This window comes from Ptychodera flava, chromosome 15 (genome assembly GCF_041260155.1).
Source record: "Ptychodera flava strain L36383 chromosome 15, AS_Pfla_20210202, whole genome shotgun sequence".
NCBI lineage: Eukaryota > Metazoa > Hemichordata > Enteropneusta > Ptychoderidae > Ptychodera > Ptychodera flava.
Genome location: NC_091942.1, coordinates 35,272,224 through 35,297,203, shown reverse-complemented (window position 1 = coordinate 35,297,203; position 24,980 = coordinate 35,272,224). Strand labels below are relative to the sequence as shown.

The 24,980-nt window shown below is 35.6% G+C and overlaps 2 protein-coding genes across 3 annotated transcripts; one reads left to right on the top strand and one right to left on the bottom strand.

Annotated features, from left to right (window-relative positions):
* Window positions 1–6: 6 nt before the first annotated feature.
* On the top strand, window positions 7–11,437 carry LOC139152006 (cytosolic endo-beta-N-acetylglucosaminidase-like). 2 transcript variants are annotated; one of them, XM_070725084.1, is made up of 13 exons: window positions 7–228; window positions 946–1,141; window positions 1,912–2,060; window positions 2,653–2,807; window positions 3,416–3,564; window positions 4,364–4,529; window positions 4,814–4,917; window positions 5,353–5,461; window positions 6,188–6,363; window positions 6,889–7,034; window positions 7,534–7,735; window positions 8,628–8,754; window positions 9,299–11,437. In XM_070725084.1, the coding sequence occupies exons 1-13, from the start codon at window positions 180–182 to the stop codon at window positions 9,701–9,703; spliced, it is 2,133 nt and encodes a 710-aa protein (XP_070581185.1). In that variant the 5' UTR covers window positions 7–179; the 3' UTR covers window positions 9,704–11,437. The 2 variants fall into 2 exon arrangements, with proteins under 2 accessions (XP_070581185.1, XP_070581186.1); XM_070725085.1 differs by lacking the exon at window positions 946–1,141 and having other exon boundaries at window positions 14–228.
* On the bottom strand, window positions 11,006–23,548 carry LOC139152011 (L-xylulose reductase-like). The gene is made up of 8 exons (XM_070725092.1): window positions 23,336–23,548; window positions 19,931–20,028; window positions 19,219–19,373; window positions 17,720–17,762; window positions 17,315–17,414; window positions 13,595–13,659; window positions 13,232–13,349; window positions 11,006–12,501 (listed from the first exon to the last, which is right to left on the bottom strand). The coding sequence occupies exons 1-8, from the start codon at window positions 23,385–23,387 to the stop codon at window positions 12,392–12,394; spliced, it is 741 nt and encodes a 246-aa protein (XP_070581193.1). The 5' UTR covers window positions 23,388–23,548; the 3' UTR covers window positions 11,006–12,391.
* Window positions 23,549–24,980: the final 1,432 nt, after the last annotated feature.

Here is a 24,980-nt window from a genome sequence, read left to right as displayed (position 1 = left end):
CACAGAGTCAAAGGTTACACGTTTCGAAAGTGAAAGAAGCAGACGGAAGTCACGCCGCCGCTCGTCTCGGGTTTGAATAGGGTCTATGGCTTGATGCAGGAGCCGAGCTGACCATCGCCCTTGAATTGGTCGTAGATTTTTCTAATCGCTATCCTTTAACTGGGGAATGTAGATGCAAGATGTCAGAGGTTATAAACGTTAAAGTCAGCGACTCCGTGCCAACTTTAGGTACGTCAGTGTATTATATAGTAGTAATGCCTTGGAGTAATATGTTGCACAGGCTCTAGAGTCAATGCAGGCGAACCGCTAGCCGCCACTGATACAATAAAAATCTTGCGGCTAGCGGTTCGCCTGCATTGACTCTAGAGCCTGTAATATGTTGCACCCTTTGTGTAAGGATATGAAGAGGGTGTACGTTTGGAGTGAGTTGCAACAGGTGAAATAATGATAGTGTCCTTATAGTGTTTCTTAGGTTATCTGCATTATGTTTGAAACAACAGCAACATAATAGTTATGTTGTTGAATTTTATTGGTCAACAACAACAACATGGCTAGTATAAACATAAACAACAATACCAACAACAACAACTAGGTTTCTAGGTTCCCCATGCTATGGCATGTTATACAGTTCAAAATTACATTTTCGACCCCGACAGGTTGCGATGAAGTACCCAAACTTTTCTTAAATCTTTTTAACCAACAAGTTACATTTAATAACTATTTTGCTACTAAACAGAAAGTAGATACATAATTGTTGCTCCAAGTAATATCTTCATTCTCCTTTTTTACAAAGTACTGAAATCGTGTAATCTTTGGTATATGTTTTAGAATGGCTATGTTACGGACAGCAGCTAGCAGAAATGTACATCACGAAAATTGTATACTGGGTAAAGAAGCAAATCCTAGATTCCATACTAATATTTCTCAAATCCTATCATTTTTCAGGAGTAAATTTTGATTCAAATAGTACTGAACCCATATCACAGCCTCTTAAGACTTTGGATGCTGTGTTGTCATGGCAACCAGACGAAGATGATTTTAATGTTGCCAGGCATCCACTGATGCCTCGAAACAATAGCAACAATACTGGACCTCGTACCCTTGTATGCCATGACATGCAGGGTGGTTACGTAGCTGACAGGTCAGACACATGAAAAACTTTAAATAGAGTTTATCTTTTCTTATCGTCAAAAGTGCAATTTGACTCATGCAAAGTTCACAAATGAGTATCGAGTATGAAAATTAAGTGATAATCACTCGATGAAGCATGTGTATAAACTGAAAATGATTCATTCTCCATTTCCTGTGTACCGGTAGTGATTACTTGTCATTTTTGAGCTCAAAAGTCATGTTGTCTCCTCAACTGATTGAAAACATGTCTCTTTAGCATGTCAACAGAAATATACTTTATGGAATTTCAAAGCACCTGATTTGTCTACAGTGTCCCCACCAGATTTACTTTCATTGTTATGCACATATCTCATCTCTGCTGTTAAGTGGAAATATCTAATTTCATATATTTTTGCATCCTTTGTATAATTGCCTGCACTACCGGGTATTTCAGATATCAAACACTTAATGCAATCTGCCTTGTTCAGAAAATGGCCGGACAACATTGTAACACAGGATCACGGTTTCAATTGACAGTATCTTGAATATACACAGAGTATTATTACACTATCAATTGTCAATCAGACATTTCCCTGTGTTGAGTAAAAATCTTTCCTTGTGTTTAAACCCATTTTATTCAACTGTTTACTATAAATGAGTGCATACTTTTTTGATATATGTGTCTTGCATTATTGTACAATCAAACACAATATTACCATTACTGTAAATAATATAGTGTTTTACTTCTTCATTGATTTTTCACAAGCCCTTTGATGGTTGTTAATTTGTGTATTTTCACAGGTTTGTTCAAGGTGCCAACAGTTCATGTTACTATCATCACTACCATTGGCAATGCTTGGATAGCTTCATCTACTTCAGTCATTACTTTATAACGATACCACCACCAGGTTGGACCAATGCTGCTCATAAACATGGAGTAACAATGCTAGGTCTGTAGTCATTAATCTCACTGCAGTCTGCACTCACTCCCCGTCAGTTGAAAAATGCCACCTCATATTAACGTAGGGTTATTTTGTCGGCAAGTTCTGGAACGATTTGTCCAGAGTGTGTTCATGTAATGTGTATATAGTTTATTTATTTATTTATTTATTTATTTGTAATTTTATCTATTTATTTATGTATAATTTTATTTATTTTTGGATGTGTATTATAATTGACTTATATTTATTTATTTTGTGGTATTTATGTATGTGTACTTTATTTATTTTAATTTATTTATGTAGGGTATTTTTTACTAATAGTAACGCAGACATCTTTTTTTTATTTAAAAATTCACAACACATGAAAGGATAATGCATTATCTAAATACAGCAGTGTACACAATGGTCATACATTTTAACAGGATATCACTGGTACGATCACTTTTTACTGCATACTCCAAATTGGGCTTTGAAATCAAGCAGCAAAACGCTTATTGAGATCTGCACCAAACTTTGCAAGGATAAAACAAAGAATAATGAACATTAATAATAATGGGATACTGTATAGGATATTATACCTGTATATTGTTTTCACACTCAGGGACGCTGATAACAGAATGGGATGATGGGAAGGAACGTTGTCAGCAATTTCTCAAAGATGAAGCATCTTACAAAACTCTGGCAGATAAATTGGTTGAAATTACCAAATATTACAACTTTGATGGATGGCTTATCAATATTGAAAATAAAATTGAAGTAAGGATTTCAATTTTTTCCCTAAATTTTCGAGTTTTTGACTCAGAAAATATGTAATGAGAAGAAGAGTTCATACATCATTAAGTTTTCTTACATTAATACGTCTTCTTATTTCTAAGTATTCTTGAAATATTTGGTACGATAGCAAATTAGTCAAAAAGTCCCTTTACATGCAGAAGACAAGAACTTTATTGACTCATGTTTATTTCTTTGTCTTTGTTTGTGTATTTGTATTTTTATCTGTTCATTTTCTTAATTATTTATTTATTCATTTATTGATTCATTATCCATCTATCCATTTACACATCTCTCTCTCTACGGTATACTTAAAAATAACAATTTCCATATTGGCTATACCCCTTGATATTTTGACACAGAAGAAATGTTTCAACTTCCATTTTCTGGAAATGTAATAAACTTGAGTTAAGATTCCTGTTCTTGCTATTTATGTGTAAACAACTTGTGCACTGATACTAAGTGTATTCAGAAGATGGATATCTACTCCAGCCAGAATTCAACAAGTGAGTCAACTTCTACAAACTTCACTATTGAAATATTTTCAACTTCACTTTATGTGTCAAAAACTACGACTGATTATTTAATGACAGCCTGATCAAGTCAAGAACCTCCATGGTTTTGTGAAATATTTGACAGAGGAGTTACACAAAGTGATCAACCATTCACAAGTTCTCTGGTATGACAGTGTGATAAATGATGGTACCTTGAAGTGGCAGGACCAACTCAATGAGAAAAACAGGTAGGTCTTTTGAAAGATACTTGGTACATGTAGCTATAGTTATATGTGTAACAGCGTATACTATAAGGACAAAATTTTTTCAAAGCTCCCTGAAATTTCTGAAAATGTGCACGTTTGCTTTTACTCAATCATTTGAAGATTGATTCATTCATCCATGGTAACAAGAGTGGATGGCCAAAAATTCTGGTGAAATTACATAATTAACTGAGGTCTAAACATTCTAAAATGTTCTTTTTAATATTATTACATTAGATTTATGAAATCAATGATATCATGACATTATTACGAAAATACCGCACAAGGACATTGGTGCAGCGTATCGCCCGACGTGCCAATGTCCGAGTGCATCCTTTGCGATATTTTCATGATAACCTTATTATTATACATCTTACATTCATGACTGGGGTATCAAATTTTCAGAGTAATGACCGTTTTTGTGCAATGTCAACAATTTATATATAGCACAAATGTGGAATGCTATCTTGGACGGGCTTCTGCAAGTTCTGGATAGTGTATGTGCACTACATATGTACGTACAGAGTGCAAGTGAGGACATTCTGGCTCTCATCCAATGAGTCCCTTGAAACCGTTCAACAGTGAACGCGCAAATATAGCCGCAGGGATGGGGCGCCTGGAAACCGTACATGTTACGGAACAGGCATTCTGTAAGGCTTTTTTTGCACACACAAAATTCTTTTGTTCTTGATGATAGATGTATAATAATCCAATATACCGGTACTATATCAACAACATGAGTTTACGCTTTCGCATTTCTTACAAACTTTCTTTTGTGTTCCAGAATGTATTTTGACGCCTGTGATGGTATATTTCTGAACTACACTTGGACTGAAGAGAAACTGAAAAACTCAGTTCTGTTGTCTGGGAAACGTCAGAATGATGTCTATGTTGGAGTGGATGTCTTCGGTAGAAATTGCTACGGTGGTGGAGGCTGGAATACCAATAAGGTAAACCATCATAATTCAAACAAGAAAAGGTCTTTTCTTACAGTTGTAAGATCTAATAAAAATAAATTATCAAAATAACCTGAAATATTTGGCACATACAGAATATTCTATGCTTTGTGTGTTTTGTTCACAGAATTCAGAAAGCTAGTCCTATACAGGCTGGTAAGATGAGAATAAACACTACATGTGGATGGAGACAAGCTTTTCATGTGATAGTAATGATTCACAAGTTCTACAATTTGTTTTTCTGAAATCATGATATAATTCATTGTATTTTCATACAGGCAATGAAAGTGATCAGTGATCATAAGTTATCAGCTGCAATCTTTGCTCCAGGCTGGGTTTATGAAAAGCTTGGATGGAAAAGCTTCCTGGAAAATCAAGACAGGTGAGGATTTAAATTACTCATATTTGTTTGGAAAACATTTACAGATTACAGGTTACAGTTAATTATTACTGGTAACGTTGCTATATGACACCAAAATAATTTTATGTATTCAGTTTGTGAACTTCAAGCCAGTTTGTTTAAACATAAACTCATTTTTCATACACTAGCAAATGCTAGTGTATAGAGTATTGAATATATACTTTCCAATGCCAGTATTTTGTATCAGATTAAATCTGCCATCAAATTTGTTCACTGCATTTGAACATCAAGGACATTAATTCTCCTATGTTACTTACCAAAAACAAGCTTTGTCCCAATTCACTCATCTTTTTCTCAATGACTGATAAACCCTGTTATTGTCAATATTACAGTCATAGTCACTGGTTCAGATTTTGGTTTTAGGAGGTTATTGGCTTCATGATATTTTTCCTGCAGATTTTGGACATTATTGTCAGAGTTCTGTGTGCCTCATAGAATTAGAAGTCTTCCACTGGTCACATCATTTTGTCATGGTTACGGTGAAAAATACTTCAAGAATGGTCAGGTAAGCAAAAATATTCAGACCCTACAAATGTCATTTAATGAATGTAGTATGATACCTACGTGTACAACAGGTCGTTTAAACCTTAGTTCTAGCAAGACAAAATTGAAATTATTCTTTTGCAGGAATTTCCCCGTAACGTTTTTGCCACTGAAGTTTGCTTCAACCCTAACGTTTTCATGGATGAGTTTGACTTCTGAGGAGGAAAATGGGAAAAGATTAAAAAATGAAAGGAATGATGTATAATTTCATGGAAGAATATTGAGCTAAAGTTTAACCCTTTCATCCCCATTTCACACTCTAGAGGTCCAACTTTACCATAGAAAACAATGGGATTGGTTCGAACCATGGTGGTGAAAGGGTTGATGCAATGTACAGATAGCAAGGAGACCTACAAACAGATTTTCCAGCTTTGTAAATTGAAAATCGAAAATTATGGATGAAAAAGTTAAATCCTTCTTTGGAGTTCCTAGAGTTAGAGTTCTTGCCACGTCATGATCCTATTGTAAATCAAATTTCAAATTGGCTTTATCATGTTTTGTGTAAGACTGCTAAGTACAGTGTATAAAGAAAGTCTTTGTCCATTTTGACAACAAAAAATTGACAATCACTCCATGTGAATGAGGAACTGTGAAAAACTCTATGTTTGACAGTTCCCTTAAGTCGGCCACACTGATTCAAGTTTTCCATGTGGCTTAGAGTTTTACATCCCCCAACTCACTCCTACAGGTTGCAAAGAATCAGCCATGGGGTAACCTAAGTTGTCAGCAAATACAACCAACAGATCCCAGTAACCAGACTGATGACAACACAAACAATCAATATTGTACGGATGATGCATACAATGGCGGAGGATGTTTGTTGGTTAGTGGAAAAGTTTCTCCAGGAAAATGCTCCTCCTCATCGTAAGTTCATTTGACTTAAACAGAATACACTAACACAACATAAGACCTTGATATCATTTTAGTCAAACCCTTTCATATATTCAGACACAGTTTCTAGGATTGGTAAATGATACACCAGATTTCGTTTTTGACATTTTCGCTGTGTCTTCATATCATCATATGGTTTACAACACATGTTTGAATAATCTAGTAAGATTCTTTTGCATTGCATAACTTTGCATGATGATATCAAATGTAGGCTCATGTAAAATACAGGTACCAGTAATGGGTTTAGCATTGGTGTGTTTATGTTAATTTTGTAAGCGCTTGATCAATGTTGACAACAGCACACTTTAACCATGGTCAATTCATGGTTTTAGAAACAAATAAAAATAATCTAAGTCAAAAAACTAGATTTAAAATAAAAAAACAGCAGATGGTGCAGATTAAGGACAGCACTTTCATAGTCTAAACACTCTGCAATATTGAATGAAACTTCTATTTTCATTATCCCTTTTCAATACACATTTCCTTTCCTTTTTCCAGAATATTTTCGTGTGACATAGAAGTTGATCATCCACTTCTGGTGTCATACACCTTCGCAATATCACTTGAAGATGATTTGGATATCTTCATCTACTTCAAATTTGATGGTGGTAAAAAAATTCTGGCATTGAGCAGCTGCAGTGAAGGTACAGTTTTGCTAAGCCCCAGGGAGCTGAGCTCTATTATATGACCACTTTATAACCAGCTGAACTGGTCAAATTTTGAAAGATGTACAATATTTTTCACAGAGGGTGTAGTAATTTATTTTGGAAAGGAATTTTCACCAATTATCCAAATTATATTGTCAATACATGTAATTAAAAAGCATGCATAAAAGGTAGTGTTTTGCAAGAATAGAGGCAACTTGCAATATCAAGATAAAAGATACGCTATATTTTGTAGAACAGGTGCCAATCTATTGGATTTTAAATACACACAAACTGTATGTATTATAAAGTGTCCCTATGAAATATTACCCTACACTCAAGGATTGCTGAAATCAACTTTATGTTACCAATCAAATGAATCAATTTTATTTCAGCTTTACTTAGTATTCATGGTGACACACATGTGATCTTTGAATCCACAAACATTAGTAACAGTAGAAGTTAATGGAATGACTACCGTAATATGATTTGTCTGCAGATGATCAGCTGGCTGAGTCAGTATCAGTTTATGATACCAACTTCTCACACAAAGTAGACCCTTTTTCCATCCCTGGTGTTGAGATGATGGCTTCAAAGTGTGTTGTGTATTCTGCACTCAGTGATGAGGATTCCATTGGTCTACATTCTGGATGTCATGGTGAAGAACTCTTAGCAAAAGATCAGAATCACTGGACTTCAAGGTATAGATACCAAGTGTAACAGAGAACTCAGACAAAGATCTTTGATTTTTCAAAGATGGTAGAAGCAGGTTCATCCCAAAGGCAGAGTTCCTCCACAGAGGGACTGGTGACGATAACACCATATGGTTTGTGATTAACCAAATGGAGGCTTAGTTTTCTCTCTGTGAGGAAGTCACAACATAAAGTAAAGTAGATCAGTTGAGGGTACTCCAGTACACTCACCTTCTCTACAGTGATAATGTCTGATCCAAAGGTGGCAATCTGTCACAAAGCACCCCTTCAAAACACTGTTTGTAAATTAGCTTCATTCTGTTGTCCATTCTGGGTTTTTTTTAATGAACAGGATTCCAGTATTTCACTGACTGACATAATACCGCTGCCTGCACACAAAGTCCATACCACTCTAAGTTTATAAAGATGTTGAAGTTAAATGTTTGATTAGAAACATGTATTCTATGTGAGAGTACCGGTACATGTAGTACTGGTAAAGCAGTGTCCATGGCCTTTTCAAGTTCGATGTTAAATAGCAATGAAAATATTACTCAACGCAAGTAAAATACATCCACTGATATAGCTCAAGCAACTGCCTATCATTCATGTTACTGGTAACGTTCATACCATTGCAGGGTAGAAAATATCTGATGAACACCAAATACAGCTTGTCACTTATAATTAAAGGTATACAGTCACCTGTAATCTCAATATGCCCATATATGGTAAAAGGGACGTTCCTTGGTATTCAAAATGCCCATATGAGGGTGCTCTTTTAAAAAGCGGCCACCTGCTTAAAATCTCTGATTGGCTAGATTTTCTCTTTCTATGGTAACTGTGGCAAAATTGGAACACGTGACAGTGTACCTTTAATATGATTTTCATGGTTTTCTCTTCCTAGGTATTACTTAATTCCAGCAACAGAATTTCAGGTTGACAAACACATTGAAGAGATAGGAATTTGCTGTCACGCAAAGAGTGATTTTGCAGAAACGAAAGAGTTCACATTGAAACTTGGTCAACTTCAGGTAGGTAGAGGGTTGAAATAAAGTAACAGGATTTTTTGTCAGTACAAATAGCCTAAAATACTGCAAGATCAGCCTTCTTTTGATAAGATTACTTGTATAAAAGATTTAATGTTGCTCTCATGGTATTGTAAATACATGTAAATCTATCCATAGATATAAAGTTCATGTACCAAATACGGTATATACAATCCAATTGTAACATAGAAGGTATAAGTGACTTTAGAGAGATTATTGAACGTGTGTGAAAGGGAAGGCGTTGTTTTCTGTGGTGTTACCAACATGACTCAAGAGATAATTTGTTTGTTCCATAAATGATCAAACCAAGCGCAGATTGAGTCCTTCTTTTGACTTACAGTAGAACATGGTCAGTTTGTGTAATTGATGTGCACATGTGCTTGAAAGCTTCACAAAGTTAAGTTTTTATCACACCCAGTTTTTGTGAAGTGAGAACATAGCACCATGGTGCCACTTTCACATTTTCATTGCATGTGCATGTACCTCAGCTTGTAGCTTCACTACATACAAGTAAATGTTCTATTTGCAGGTTGTCCATCCTAAAGCTATCAAGGAAATCTCAGAACAAGTTTCTGATGTAGAAATCTCTGATATTCACTGGAAGCAATCTACTGATACTGAACAGAATGGTTTACTCTTGACTGCAACGCTGTCATGGAAATACCCCACATCCGCAGCATCCCACTTTGATATCTACTGTACCGGCCTGACAAGGGATCCCCATGACAACAGAGAAATTGACAAATCAGTGAAGACTCTTCTTGGTAATGCTTTTGTTAACTGTTACAGGTTATGTGATTTGGTGGTTCCACATAGCAACGATGAAAAAACCCAATCAATCAACTTCATAGTACAACCTGTAACATATTCAGGCTTCAAGGCATCCCTTGAAAAATGCACCCACTTTACTATGCAGTATGTGAAACAGAGCTAATAGCAATATTCTACCGGTGTGTGTAGTCCTGATAACTCTTATTTGTACAATTATTACAATTTAGATTGCATGAGCCAAAACATGAAATTGCAGACTTATTACAGGCGAAGCATTTGTCACTTCATGAAGGTAACAGCTTGTATTTCGAAATTTGTCAGTGTCAATGTAATTGTGCCAAACTTATTACTGCTTGGACCATAGAAATACCTTATTCACCAAATCATGTCACTAAAGTTGATGTTACCCATAAACAGATCTCCTTAGAATTGCTAGTCTTATATCTATGTGAATGTAGTCCTACAACAAGGCTCTCTGAACGCTGGTTTTCAACTTTAAAGTGCCCTTTCGTAACTGGAATTATTAGAGAACTGAGTTTTGCTTGTAATAATATGTAGAAACGGTCAAACTTGAATGTGGCATTCACATGACTCATGAACATTTATATGTAGTAAAACTATAAAAACCTGATGCCAATATGCAGGGGCTTGTAAGGTTGCAGCTGATTGGCTATTTGGAAATAAAAAAGAATGCAAGTATGCTGCAGCTGAGGAAATTATAATCTAGTTATTATTTTGAAATGATTCATTAATGTCGATGATATTTAGACAAGAAATAAGCTACAAGCTTCCAAGACATTAACAGACAACACACAGCCACTGATGTCTGTTTGATAATAAGTGTTGTGAATTGTTCAAAGATATATCATCTCTTTTGAATGCAATTTAATCCATCTGTAGCCACAGGAACTGTATACCGGTAGAGGCCAATATTGAAACGACTGAGTGGTACTTGTCATTTAGAAATGAAAGCATCATGTTTTGTCCCAGGTATGTAAAGAGGGTTTTAAAGGCCACTACACTGTCTGATGAAGAAAATTATCAAGTTTATTTGTGGAGTTAGTAGAGTACATTTATGTTAGGCAATTACACTCCGTACTCGTCATCAAAGGTGATAGAAAATTAACATGCACCAAATTTGGTAACCTGGGTAACACACCAGACACTTATACTTTGAACTCTGTTCAGAGGCAAACCTCAACATGTCATAGGTCACCAGGGGTCAGAGTTAAAAGATCAAAGTTCAGATTTTGCATTTTCAGTGACTGTGGATATTGCATTTTCCATGACTGTGGATATTGCATAGAAATATTTCAAATGACCATCCACTTATAGTGCATATGTTGATTACAGCAATCAGATGTTCTGTAAATCATACTTTTCAGCATATGCGAAATATTATAACCTATTAATTTCAGCATCAGTTTGATGAAATGTGCTCTGGATGAATAATTCAGTCAAGCTCTTGTAACAAGGGATTTTTATACTGACAGATTTTATTTTACTAAAAGTACAATATTCCAGTACAAAAGTCTGACATGGTATTGTCTGTACTCAAATCTTGAGTGTATTGTAAGCAGTTGGTATTGAGATCCCAGTAAGGTGAATACTGTCATTTCTCTACCTTACAATTGGAAAATAATGAGTTTTAACACTTCCCAGAGGGTTGTTACCCAGCAGTGCAAGTCAAATCTTTGATCTCTTTTCACTGTATCACGCTTCACAAAGCTCCTGCTGTGTTGGCATATTCTTGTAGAACTGTCACGGCTTTCAGTTAAAGAAAGCCCCTTTTCATGTAAGGTGGTATGCACCTCAAAACTAAAGGTCTTAAACTTTGCTCAAACTTTTGTCAAGGAAAATGTAAACCGTACTCTAACAATAAAATCAAGAATAAAAATCAGGGGTCACTGTGTAAATTTTTGTACCAGAGAAACATATTACTAAGATTTACTGAAATTTGAAATAGCTGCCATTCCTACATTAACTTTTAATGTGTAAAACAAGCAAATTTTGGATTTTCACAAAATTAATTGAGTAAAAAGTCTACATTACACAAGAGCTTCAAAATAAGCCGCCACAAATAGTAGATCAGAAAAGTACTGTAAAAATTTTTGGGTCTGAATATCTTTCCCTGATGCGCATTCTACTTTAATAATCAAAGTAGTTCTTTGGATTTTAAAATTTCAGTACCACTATCTACGAGACTTGGCAGATTTTTTATGTCTCCTTCAAATTAATCATGAACTCCAATATGAATGAATGATATGTATGATGATTGTAAAATGTAACCTTTACTGTTATGTAAGCTGTGAGGACTGTAGTTTACATGCCAAGAGCAGTCATGTGTATATTTTTATATTCGAGTGGATTATGTTGCTGCTTTCATTCATCTGTTCTCTCTGTAAGCAGGGATGGCAGTATATTTTGACGACCACATACAAACATTTTGAAATGCCAAATGATGAAAAATTGACAAAAATAATGCCAAAAGAGTGTGAATCTGCCCTGTCAATGCAACAGCAAAGTGTTCAGTTTAGAATTATTATACAACTCACAAAATTGGAAAGTCAATTGTCAGTGTCAGTGTCAAACCATGGAAAAAACTGGAAGATCTGTCACTCCAGGACACCCCTTCCAGCCCATCCTCTTACAAGATGTGAACTTCCTTTAGCTGAGATTTTTCAGTCTTTGTCAAACCATGATACAGATCACATCTAACTCATTTACGCATAGTATGTCAACAGCTGTGAAATTTCCCCATTATACCAATAGTCTATTCTAATAAGCTATTCACTGAAGAAGAAAAAGCGGTGTATGCTGTGCCAAATTCATAATGTTTCTCAGTGATGTATCACACACCAGCAGATAAAAATCCTCCATCTACAGGCAAACAGCTTCCTGTAACCATGGCAGCTTTGTCACTCAGAAGATAAACTATGCTGTTAACAACATCTTCAACCTCTGAAAAAGTAATAAAAGTAAAGAGAGTGAAAATAGTGATGAACTGTTCCACCAACATAGCTCTGAAAATCAGAAGGCTACCCTGACAAATATTATCACCCACGAAACTCAACAACCACCAGCAAGTAGCACTTCCAGTTCCTTTTTTTCAGACATTGTATTTCGAATGAAAAGTATTTGAAAGGGGAGTACATTTTCAAAATGCAGGTACTAACTTTCACAAAGCTACCATCTTACTAGATACATTTATATCTGTTGGAGATGGGCACTACTATCACATCAATTAATAGTGACAGGCCCATAACAAAATGTGTTATAAGTACTGGTACAACTGTATTTCCAAAGTTCTGCTGTGAGGATTTTGAATTTCAGCATCTGTGCCTTCTAAAATGTGACTGCTCTCAGGAGAACACCGGTAAATTTCATAGTTTACCCCAAATACTGATTATTGTGATGACCCTGCAAACAAATCCAGGCTCTGCAACAGTGAAGTTTCATGAAGAGCTAGTCATTCTGTTCTCCTGTTGTTTTTCTTTGACAAATTTCTCATTTTGTTTATGACTGACAGACTGTTTTATTTAAGTATTACTGTAGACTTTAAATTCACACAGTTTGAAAAACCCTGATGTTAATATCTTCAGCTCCGCTGCCATGACTAAGACTATGTCACACTGAAATTCTTATGAAATTGCAAAATAAACCATCATACAGAATTTGAAATACAACACACCTGGAAACCTTCCCAGTGGAATTCTACTCAACATAGGACCACCTTTCGCCGGGTCTGACCATGCACTCTTGCCCAGCTCTGTCAGGACAACTGTAGGATTGACGGTATTTACTCGAATCTACAATGAAGGGAAGCAAATTTCAGCATTTCTAAGAATGTGTAATGATATTTCAAAATTTTTGAATGCATGTTTCATGGAAATATGTAAGAGACTACTATATTTGGGTCATCAGCGAAATTCTACTCCACTCGTCATGAAATATTTTAACATTTTCGAAGGAACAGAATTTGAAAAGATTTCCCTTCAAATAAAGTTACTGCTTAAACCAGCAAGGGCACATAGTCAGTGGTAATGATACTTACTTTATGTGGCCCAAGTTCCAATGCCATTGTTTTTGTCAGTGAATCAACACCACCTTTTGTTGCGCCTGTGAAAAGAAAAGGGAAATATGATACAACACATCAACAAATGGCACTTGGGGTAAACCAATTTCATATTAAGTCATTTTTTTCTATTAAAATGTGACATCAACAGAGAAAAGTTCATAGATAAGAGAATGGTTTAAGAGTACAAACAGGCAGCAAATGTATTGAATTATTGCTGGAATTCATTCTGAAGACTAACCATAGTCTTATTACTTTTAGAAGGAGACTAATTATATTCTATGGAAAAAGTTAAAACTTCAATTTTTCACAGTCATCTTCTTCAATTTTTGGAGTAGTTTTACCATCTCTACTTTTTGTGTAATCCTTACCTTCTCTTAATATAATAGCTAAGAAACCAATTGAAACAATGGGATTGTACCACAGTATGGTTGTTAGAAGTAGAATCTGCAATCCTTTTCCATCACATAGTTGGTCTATTCAGACACTACCGGTATGTTCACTGCTCCCCAATTAAACTGGCTTTTCAACCTAGCTCTAAGCAGTTCCTGCATAGAATTCAAAGAATTGAATGCTATGTGTTGCTACACACACAGCTCTAAACACAGGCCAACATGTCCGCAGTCTTGATAGGTTGCCATTGTATCAATTTCAGTATACTTTTCAATTGAATTTGAACTCACAACGTACGACACCCTGTCACAGAGCAAAGACATCACAGTCAAAACTGCTCACCCAAATCCCTACCCTTAAAAAGAGCGGTTCAATGACCGAGCTACTGGTAATGCTGTTGTAACAATTTTTCTGACTGCAACCCCTTGACACGATGTAGAGTTCATCAATCACTTGGACTCACATACACCCTATTACATTGATCACAAACTTTATCGGAGCAATGAATCTACTGCTTTACAGCCTCGGGAACAATTCTGTCCACGAGCTATAAACCCCTGGTAGAAAATTCAGAAGATTTTTCAACAGGATTTGAGCTCACAACAAATGGCACCCAGTCACCCACCGAAGGCATCACAGTCAAAACCACTCAGCCGAATCCCCACCCTTAACCAGATATTAACTGACAATGACACGTTTCAGGATATATATAGCAGTTGCCTATAAATTTCGACTTTTGCCACATGTTTGCAACTTCATTGAAAGTCTCAACATCATGAACAATATTCACCACAGATTAATTCCCAAAGTCATAGATAAATATGTAAATTTATCTGACTGCTGTCATTGTATCATCACTTTATATAGCAAGTGTAATTGCCTTTGGTAAACTCCTTCAAGTTATATACGCCAAACTCTGAAAGCTTAATTTTTAGATATACAAATTATAAAGTAGCTGACATGAAAATGCAAAATATGTTTTACTCATACAAAATAATTTTCTCATCAATTATATACGTAGCAAATTTCATAAACGTTTTTAGAGTCCTTCCAGTCTTTTAAACCTGATTGGCAAAGTTAGTTAAATATGCAAATTAGTAACTTATTGATGTAAAAATGCTAAACAACTTTCACTGATATTTTATCATAGCTTCTTCAATGTACATATCAAGTTTCATCAAGTTTAATCGAATCAATCAAGATATATCCCTAATTGGAAAGTTTGTGAAATATGCACATTGGTTATTTGATGTTTTGAAACATAAGGGCCAAAGTCCCTGAAGCTACTATAGACATGGATACAAAATTAAGTATTTCCTGACTGTATGAAATTATCTCACTGTAAGGTCATCCTGGGGACCTGTAAACCAAACATTAAAGCTGTCTGACCAGCCATTTTGAAAAAAAAAGCGACCCAACAGTTGACAGAGCTCTGCTGTGTTACTGTATGTAGGGAATAACTTTTTGTGACACATGTATTGATGAAGAAGGTGGACATATATCTTTGATAGCTCATTTCAGGATGGCCTGACCAAAAATGGCAAAATTGAAGATTTCATCATAATGTCAATTACATTAAGATAAAGCCTAGGAACCTATATACCAAATATCAAAGTTATCAGGTGAGTAACTTTTGAGAAACAAATATTTTGACCAAAAATGGCAACAATTGACCCAAACATACAAAATTGAAGATTTCATCAAATTTCAATATATCACACTAAGACAACCCTGAGGAACCTGTATACAAAATATCAAAGGCATTAGTAGTTTTTGAGAAACACATTTTTTGACCAAAAACGGCAAAAATTGCACCAAAAATACAAAATTGCAGATTTCATCATATATTCAATATATCATATTTAGTTCATCTGTAGGAACCTGTATACCACATTTCAAAGCTGTCAGACGAGCGGTTTTGATGAAATAAAGTTTTGAGCAAAAATGACAAAAAAATTCTTTAAAAATACAGATTTGCATAATTCATCACAATTTGAACAAATCTACGTTGGGTTATCCTTAGGGACCTGTATGCCAATTAACAAAGCTGTCTGACCAGCGGTTATGAAGAAGAAGATTTAAAAACGCCTTTTTCAGTGCTACTTTGCATATTTTCAACAATATCAAAAAATGAAAAAAAAAGTCTCTCATAATCATATTTTTCATCTACACAACAAATATTAAATCAGTAAGTACTGTGGCTCTCAAGATATTTGAGTGGACGGACGCCTCACATACATACGTACATACACACATACATACATACATACATACATACATACATACAGACTGACGATGGACGCCAGAAGGATACCCATCCCAATAGCTTCTATAGACTATAGTCTATAGTAGCTAAAAATCAAAACCAACTTTTTGTAATATTATATCATAGTATTATCAATGTAGTACACAGCAAGTTTCGCCAACTTTGGTCAAGTCAATCAAGATATATCGCTAATTAGGAAAGTTTATTAAATATGCAAATTAGGAATTATTTTTCATGTCACCCCTTTACGTCTTTTATGGCAGATAAATCCTTGTGTGATTAACATTTGTAGCAAATCTCATCCAATTCTGTGCAGCTGTTCTCAATGTTTATGTGTTTTTCCTATTAAAATCATTAATTATGCAAATGAGCATGAAATATGCAAACTGAAAACTAATCACTTCTTCCCATATTCAATCAGAATTATGTGCCAGATTTTATTCCTATCTGATAAGTCGTTCTTGAGCCAGGTGCCCACAGACAGACAGACAGCTTTTAGTGTTAATTGTTACAGTTTTTCTGCCTTTGACCCTTCCACACACTGTAGCGTTCCAGAAGCACTCGCACGCTTATACTCCCTATCACATCTTGCACACAAACTTTATCAGAGCCATGAATAGATCGTTTTACTGGGTGAAAGATAGCCTCAGGGACAATTCTGTCCACCAGCAGAGCTATCAACCCAGGTTAGAAAATTCAGTATATATTTTGATGAGATTTGATCTCAGTATGTGAAAAGAACATGAATTAAAACAGAAATCAAGCAGTCACACAAAGAAAAATTACAAAGATCAAAAGACTGACTTGCGTCGAATCTACAAAATATTGTGCACATACAAGGCCTTAATAAGAGACATGGAAATGAAAGTTCATGAATCTGAATTCAATTCTAGTATCACTTGTAAGTTTGCTATCCAGGCACATCTCTGTTGTAAAGGCAATGTCTTAAAATTTTCGTCTCCTCTCAAAACCTCAATGTGAAAGTAGAAATATTAAATATATAGATGTTAAGTAATAACACATTAATAAAACAAACTTACTATAGACACCGTGATTGTGTAGTCCAATCATGGATGCCTGACTTGACACATGTACAATGGCACCACCAGTTCCTCTGGATACCATAGTACGTGCTACAATCTGGAAAACACACATTTTGAACAAATGCATTGGTGTGGTCAGATATATATATATTTTTTTAAAACTAAAATCAATGTACACTGATCCAGAACAACCTAAAACTAGAAATTATGGTATGAATAGTAAATACTCATCACCGAATCTAAGACAGTTACCATGGAAACACCTCTATACAAATGTATGAGAACTATGTCAGACCAAGAATGAATCCTACAGGACTAAATTTTGAAAAACTCAGAGAATCAGTTGGGATTTCAACCCACTTGTCCTAATGAACAAGAGAAGATTACAAAATATGTATGTACCTGTGATACTTGGATGACGGATCTAAGGTTGATGTTTACAGTTCTGTGGAGAGAACAACAATCTAAAGACTAAATATGATGCGTGTCAAATCACTATGAATTATGTCAAAATAGTGTCACATTGATAACAGTTTCAGAGACATAACATTTACAGCAAGGGTGATATCAATGCATAACCTATATATTCATCACATGCACTAGCTCATACAACATTTGGTAATACTTGAAAGACTGATAAGGAATCCTATATCCTAGATTTACTGTAAAAACCCCATCAGTTGTACCACTCTTTTAATTCGACCATCCTATATTTCCCTTCAAGTGTAATTTTATTTTATCCTTGTCAAGTCGACCATACATGGAAATTGGTACTTTCTCAATCTCTATTATTCAACAAACCTATCATGACCAACTATTTTGAGCATTACTTTTTGATAGCATGCACAGAATAATACATGTACGGTACAGAATAAGTCAAAGTTGGGATTCAGGAAAGTTGCCTTTATAAGTTTTAATCACCCAAGATGGTAAGCATTTCACTTATGAACTACTGGTGAGCATCAAAAAAGTGGATCTTTTTAACAATTCTACACTCAAATTATTTCAGCTTTGTTGCTTTCCTAATTAATTTTGATTATGTAAAATCATAATTTTTTTTTTCTGGTCAAACTGATAGGGTTTTTACTGTACATGAGTTACCTCACAAATCTTCTAGAATTGCATCATTCTTATAAATAACACCTCGGCCTGGACAGCACAATTATACTCTCCTCATAACAAAACCATTCACACAGGCAGTACTTGAATTTGGATGAACAACCTACTGTATTTCACCTGTGTACCACATTTGAAAGCATGGCAAAAGTACCAAATAATATGCAAATTTCACCTTCAGTTCACCAAGTCATCTTCAAGTCACTCCTAGAAACCTGTGCACCCAATTTGAAAGTAATGGCATACACAGTTTCAAAGAAGATTTTTTGACCAAAATACAAATATGCAAATTTCACCATAATTTCAATGAATCCTAATTTGGTCAAATCAATATGGTTAAATGAGTGTGGCCTAAGGTACCTAAAAACCAAATATGACAATGATCAGATGAGAAGTTCCTGAGTTCTTGATTTTTGATCATTTTCGCCTTTTTCTCATTTTCGCCTTTTTTCTACCTAATTTGCATATTTATGAGATTAACAAGTTCATTTTAAGAACAGCACATCTACAACACATATGGTACACTATATACACCAAAAATTAGCTCAACACGTGCAGCGGTTCGGGAGTTTTTGATATGGACGGACAGACATCCATACATACTTACAGACATACAGAGATCTCACATACAGACTTTTTTCAACCATATAACCTCCTAGTTGCCATATACATGTATGTATGGCAAATGGGAGGTAAAAATCACACCATAACACCAAGAACACATGAATATTGACGATAGCTCACTGCATGTGTACTTCTGAATTAAATGAATGCAAGTTTTTTACTTTTCAAATGCATCTTTGGTTACATCCAGAATTGATTGAAGTATACCAATGCCAGCATTATTAACAAGAAGATCAACTGGACCAATGGACTCAACGGCTTTCTGTGTTTCATCCCAGTCAGAAAGATCAACTGCTACAGTTCGTATGTCAGGAACCTGCCGAACAAATGATGTGGGCAATTTAATAATCAATACCTTACAGGACACTACAACTTCTTCCATAGCGGCATATAGATTGTGAATGTATGGCATTTGTTGACCTAGCTGTTTGATATTACCTATGCAGAGGTAGTTTTTTTTACAAATTACGTTTTTCAAAAGTACACATAAATAAGGGTTGAAATGGCTGATTTCAAATAAATCCACAGTTCTATCATCATCAAACAATCATTAACAGCAACAACATTTGCCAGAAATTTATTCAAGACTTTCAAATATATACATAAAAAAACAGCAATAATGGCACAATTGTAGTACAGATGTTATGATGAAACCATAAAAATCTTAAATCAAGTCACTGAGACCTCTAGTTGCAATGACTATACACAGTACAACTGCAAAACAAACGACTGTAGACCTTATGCTACTGAGTATTTGGCAGGCATCTTTGTTGTAAATTATGATCAGTATGAGATGTCGGTATGACTATCAATCATGGCAAATACATGTATTATATGTCATTGAACCGCAATAAATAATAAATTCTTTGTTACCTCTTGTTTTAAAGTGTCCAAATGTGACTGTGTTCTGCTCAGAGCATACGTTGTAGCACCGCATTTGGCCAGCATCTTGGCTACATCACGACCTATCCCTGCATAGTATGAACCAAAGAGAATTGACAGGCTTATAGTTGGCACCACATCTTCAGGGAAAATATATTTTTGGGAATATGCAGCTGGTGTAACTTTTGAATAAAAGCTTTCCAAACAATTTACTTATCAACATCATCAAGAAGTACAGGTACAGAGACTGTAGAAAGACTAAGCCTTTACAGGAAATAGGCTAGGTTGGTAGAGAATGTCTTTCTTTTTTAATGGGGTGGGGACCCATTAAAAAACATGAAAAGCTTGAAATCATTCATGATTTTTAAAAACAGAAAATTATTAAAAAAGGGGGAAGGTTTTTAGGGACGGACCATTAGATCTTGGGAGGGGGTGGTCACAATGAAATTGTGAACATTTTTTTTAATTGTAAATTTCTAAAACTATTTTTTTCCAAACTAGATAAGCTGTGCTAATTTTTTTTTCTGAGTAAATTTTCAAATTTATAATTTTTTTTTAGTTCAACGCTGTCTGAGGATACAATGTACATCCATATCGACACTAGCGCAAATAAGATTGTGTGCTGTAACCTCAACATACATATGGCCCAGTGATTTATATTGCTGATAGATTTCACGAAATGTTGCAGATCATCTTGCGCACTGAATGTCCAACAGTACTGCCTAATACTGGGATAGAAGGACATGAAGAAGTGGTTGAATCAGATACTGATTTTCGCACAACCAATGTCCATCTGTCACTCCTGGTTCTGTAAACAATTCTGAATAGATGATTCATATAAATGAGACAAATCAGAAGAAAGACAATGTTGGCAATGAGTTTCCCTCCCTGTATGATGACAGTGTTCTCTGTAGGATTTTTTTACACGAGTGCAAAGCACCACAAGTGACCCCTTGTGTGGTCGCGGGGGAGGTCAGGAGGGGGGTATGCCCCCTCCTGCCATTGAAGCTTTTGAAAAATAGAGATTAAAATGGTGTTATTTGGTGGCACTTGGGGAGTATTTTTTTTTCAGATTACAGATCTTCCTCTGAAACATGGTCTTCTTGCTCCTCAGTAGCTTCCTATAGTTTTGAAAATTGACTATTTTGGTTTCCTGGCTCCCCTTTGTACTGCATGGTGAACTGCCTACATTCACCCCGCCAAACATCATGCATATCTCATGATTTATGATTGATTTTGACAAGCTGAGACGCTGTTTGCAGAATATAGTGAAATTTGCATATTTGTGTTTTAGGGCAATTTTTGCCCTTTTTTGATCAAAACATCTATTTCTCTGTAGCAGCATGTCCAAATTGATTGGATGTGTATAGATGTGGTGAAATTTCAATATTTGCCTTATAGGGCAATTTATGAAATTAATGGTCAAAAAATCTGTATTCTCTGAAAGGGCTTATCCAATTTCTTTGAAATTTGCTACATAAGTCCCGTAAGATTTGTTTAACTCATGCTCTTTTTTTGTGGTAGAAAAATTCTTCAGATAATTGTCATTCAGCATTTGCTACACACAAATGATTAGTCATGCAGATTTATTCAGTATTTGCTATAGAGAGACCTTCACAGCTCAACCCTTTTGTCTGTTTTTGTGTTGGGATTTGTTGGATAGATGGCATTCTATGTAGTGTATTGTTGAATGTTAAAAAATGTGTTGCTGTTGTTGTTAAGGCTGTTTTTTGAGAAAAAAGAACTGAAAATGCCTTTTTAAAAGCAAAATAATACATAATGACTTGATATGTTGTTTTACCATTATTGACGTGTTTCTGCTTGTTCACCCATTCTTGCATTCATCATTGCAATAAAATGCTGTGAAAAAAATGAACCTGGTGTGGCCTGCATCTGTTCACCTTGATCTTAAAAGGCAAATATAACTTTCTGTCTTGACAGCCATACCATAGTTTCAATGTTTTACCTAGTGTACCTGTTTGGTTTGTACGCAGGTAACAAGTAGAAAACAGGCTCTATAATTTTGTAATTTTCAAGTGATCAGAATACAAAAGTCCTGAAAAGATACGATGATCACAACTTCCAGTATATGGGATACAGCCATACTAAATGTATACAATAAAATTAAAAATGTGCCTGGAGGATGTACTAAAAATACAGAAAGTTGCTTCCTGTAAGTAAAATCTAAAAAAGTTCATGATTTTAAAGACTTTTGCAAAATTTTTTTTTTTGCACATTTGTATTCTCATTTTTTTTTTATTTTGCAAACTAGTTTGAAGATTTTTTTTTCCTAACTTTCTGCTCTTAATTTTTTTTTCTGTTTTTAACCACCCCTCCCAAGATCTAATGGTCCGTCCCTTAAAAGGTAGGTTGACTTATCTGAAACACACATGTCACATGGACGTGCCACAACTGCAAAGGAAGACATTTATTAAAGCCCCACTAGCTTTTGAATTGGTACAATTTTTTTCAATTATTAGGTTATAAACGGCAAGAGAGGTGTAGCTGATCATACGCGCACACACACACACACACACACACACACACACACACCACACACACACACACACACACACACACACACATATATATATATATATATATATATATATATATATATATATATATATATATATATATATATATATATATATATATATATATATATATATATATATCCAAACACACAACCTACAATCTTACTACCATATGCTACATGCAACATATGATAACAGTATAATGAAGACAAGGAAGGTGTTGATTAAAAGATGTAATTTGAAGAATACAATTCACCATACGGCCACATCTCGCATGAACGTATATAATGCCGAGCCACTGGGTCCTTGACTTGCATCGCCGGCAAACTAACAGTTTTGGACGTAACGAGAGCAATTTTTTTCAGTCTGTTAGCAGTTGAGTACGCAGGCGCCCTTTGGCAAGGTAGTCTTCTGGATCGATCGCTTTTCTGCTCGATCTATCAATCCCGTACTTGATTTGCCCGCCGGACCCGCTCAGGTCGCAGTGGCGGGTTGATCGAGTACTGAGTCAATAGATCGAGCAGAAAAACGATCGATCTATAGCCCACGGGCCTATATAGGTCAGCAGGGCTGTGCTGGGGCACAGACACTTGACTGGTCGCTTCGCGATCGTTACAGATTCACAGTATTACACTGTATGTACCAGAGACTGTTCACTGTGATCAGTACCGATCGCGAAGCGACGGGTCAAGTGCCTGGTGGTGGGGGAGGGGGGTCGTATAAAAACCAGGAACACAAAGCATCGCGCGGCGTCGTACGCAGGACTAAACCGTCACTGATGCAACATATGACTGTTTGCTTTAGTTGCTTGCATGAGGCGAATGCCTGGATGAGAACGTGCATGTTCACTGTACGTTACCTCTTCCGGCACCGGTTACAACTGCAACCTTCCCATCGAATCGTATTTCCATGTTCAAGCAGTTTATACATTAAACCAGTAGCGCACAACGCCCAATTGATGCTGAACAGGGCACGTAGGGAGCCTCGGAGAAGTGCACTTGTCTACGTTCAGGCACCAACGTGACCTTGTCCCGACGTGACCTTGTCCCTCAGGACACGACATCAGCTTTGTAGAGGGCGCTTCACTACTGTGCGGGAAGGTTGACAGCATGGCTATACAGATCTTGGGAGTTGGGTTTGGAAACAGTAAAACATCTAGAGAAACCTGGAAAACAGTGATGGAGAAATTTACGAACTGCTTTAAGATCTGGAGTACTAGAAATCTGTCATTTAAAGGCAGGGCAATAGTAGCTAATATGCTGACTGCATCAAACTTATGGTAACTGCACTAACTGGCATCATTTGATTACGTACCTAAGGAAATAGCTACAATTAAATTGCAGCGTTGGTTGGGCCGTGGCGTGGGCTTCTGTCGTGCGGCTCGCGCAAAACAAGAGCCGCACTACAGAAGCCTAAGTCCCACGGCCAACCAAGGCTACAATTATTGCAGCTACTAAGGAAATTATCAATGAAGCAAATAGTAAATTATGGAATTTTATTTGGAGGGGCAAACGAGAAGTCATAAAAAGGGGCATTTTCATTCAAAGATATGATGACTGTGGCAAAAAAGTTGTCTACGTTGAAGAAAAAATTAATGCACTCCAACTAAAGTGGCTTATGAAATTATTTTAGAAAAATCCAGATAAATGGACCTCTAAATGGGCCAGCTTATCAAAGTATTTCATAGCGAATTTTGACAATAAACTGAATAATGATTATCACTATCCCCATCTCAATTTCAAAGTCAACAACAACCGAACCCCGATATTGTATGGGAATATGTTAAATACCTGGAAGTCACTTAGACTTACAAGAATGAATTTATCAACATCAAAACAGAATCCTCTTAGTGAATTTCTGTGGTATAATGACAATATTAAGAATGAAGGAAGTGTCCTCTTTTATGAAAAATGGTCAAAAAGTAGAATTTTAAGGCTTAAGGACATCTGGAATGATAACAGAAATGACTGGCTTGAACAATGGGAAATAATTGCAAAAATTAGACGAGGTACAAATATCATCACTTCAAACATCTAAAATGAAGAAAATTATAATATTTTAGTTAGAGAATTATGGTTTGACAAAAAACGATGTCAAAACCAAGTCACTTTATTGGAAATTAGTTGATAAGAAATGGCATGCAGTCAAAGGTTAAAATGGTAAAAAATGGGCTGAGAATCTAAGTCTCACTGACATTTACAAAGCTACTTTATTCAGTCGTCTTAATTCAACAGGAATTGTTAGCAATTCAGTAAATTATTTAAATTGGAAGATTTTCCACAGAGGCCTGGTCACAGGAAGCTTGGCCAAAACTTTCAATTTAAGTGATGGGAAATGCCATATTTGTAGCCAAGAAGATACACTGGAACACATCTTATTTGAGTGTAAATATGTAAAAGAAATCTGGCAGAAATGTATTTCTTTGTCAGAAAACACAATTTTGATAACAATATCAATATCAAAAGATTAGCAATTGCAGGAATTGAAAACGATAATAACGCAAC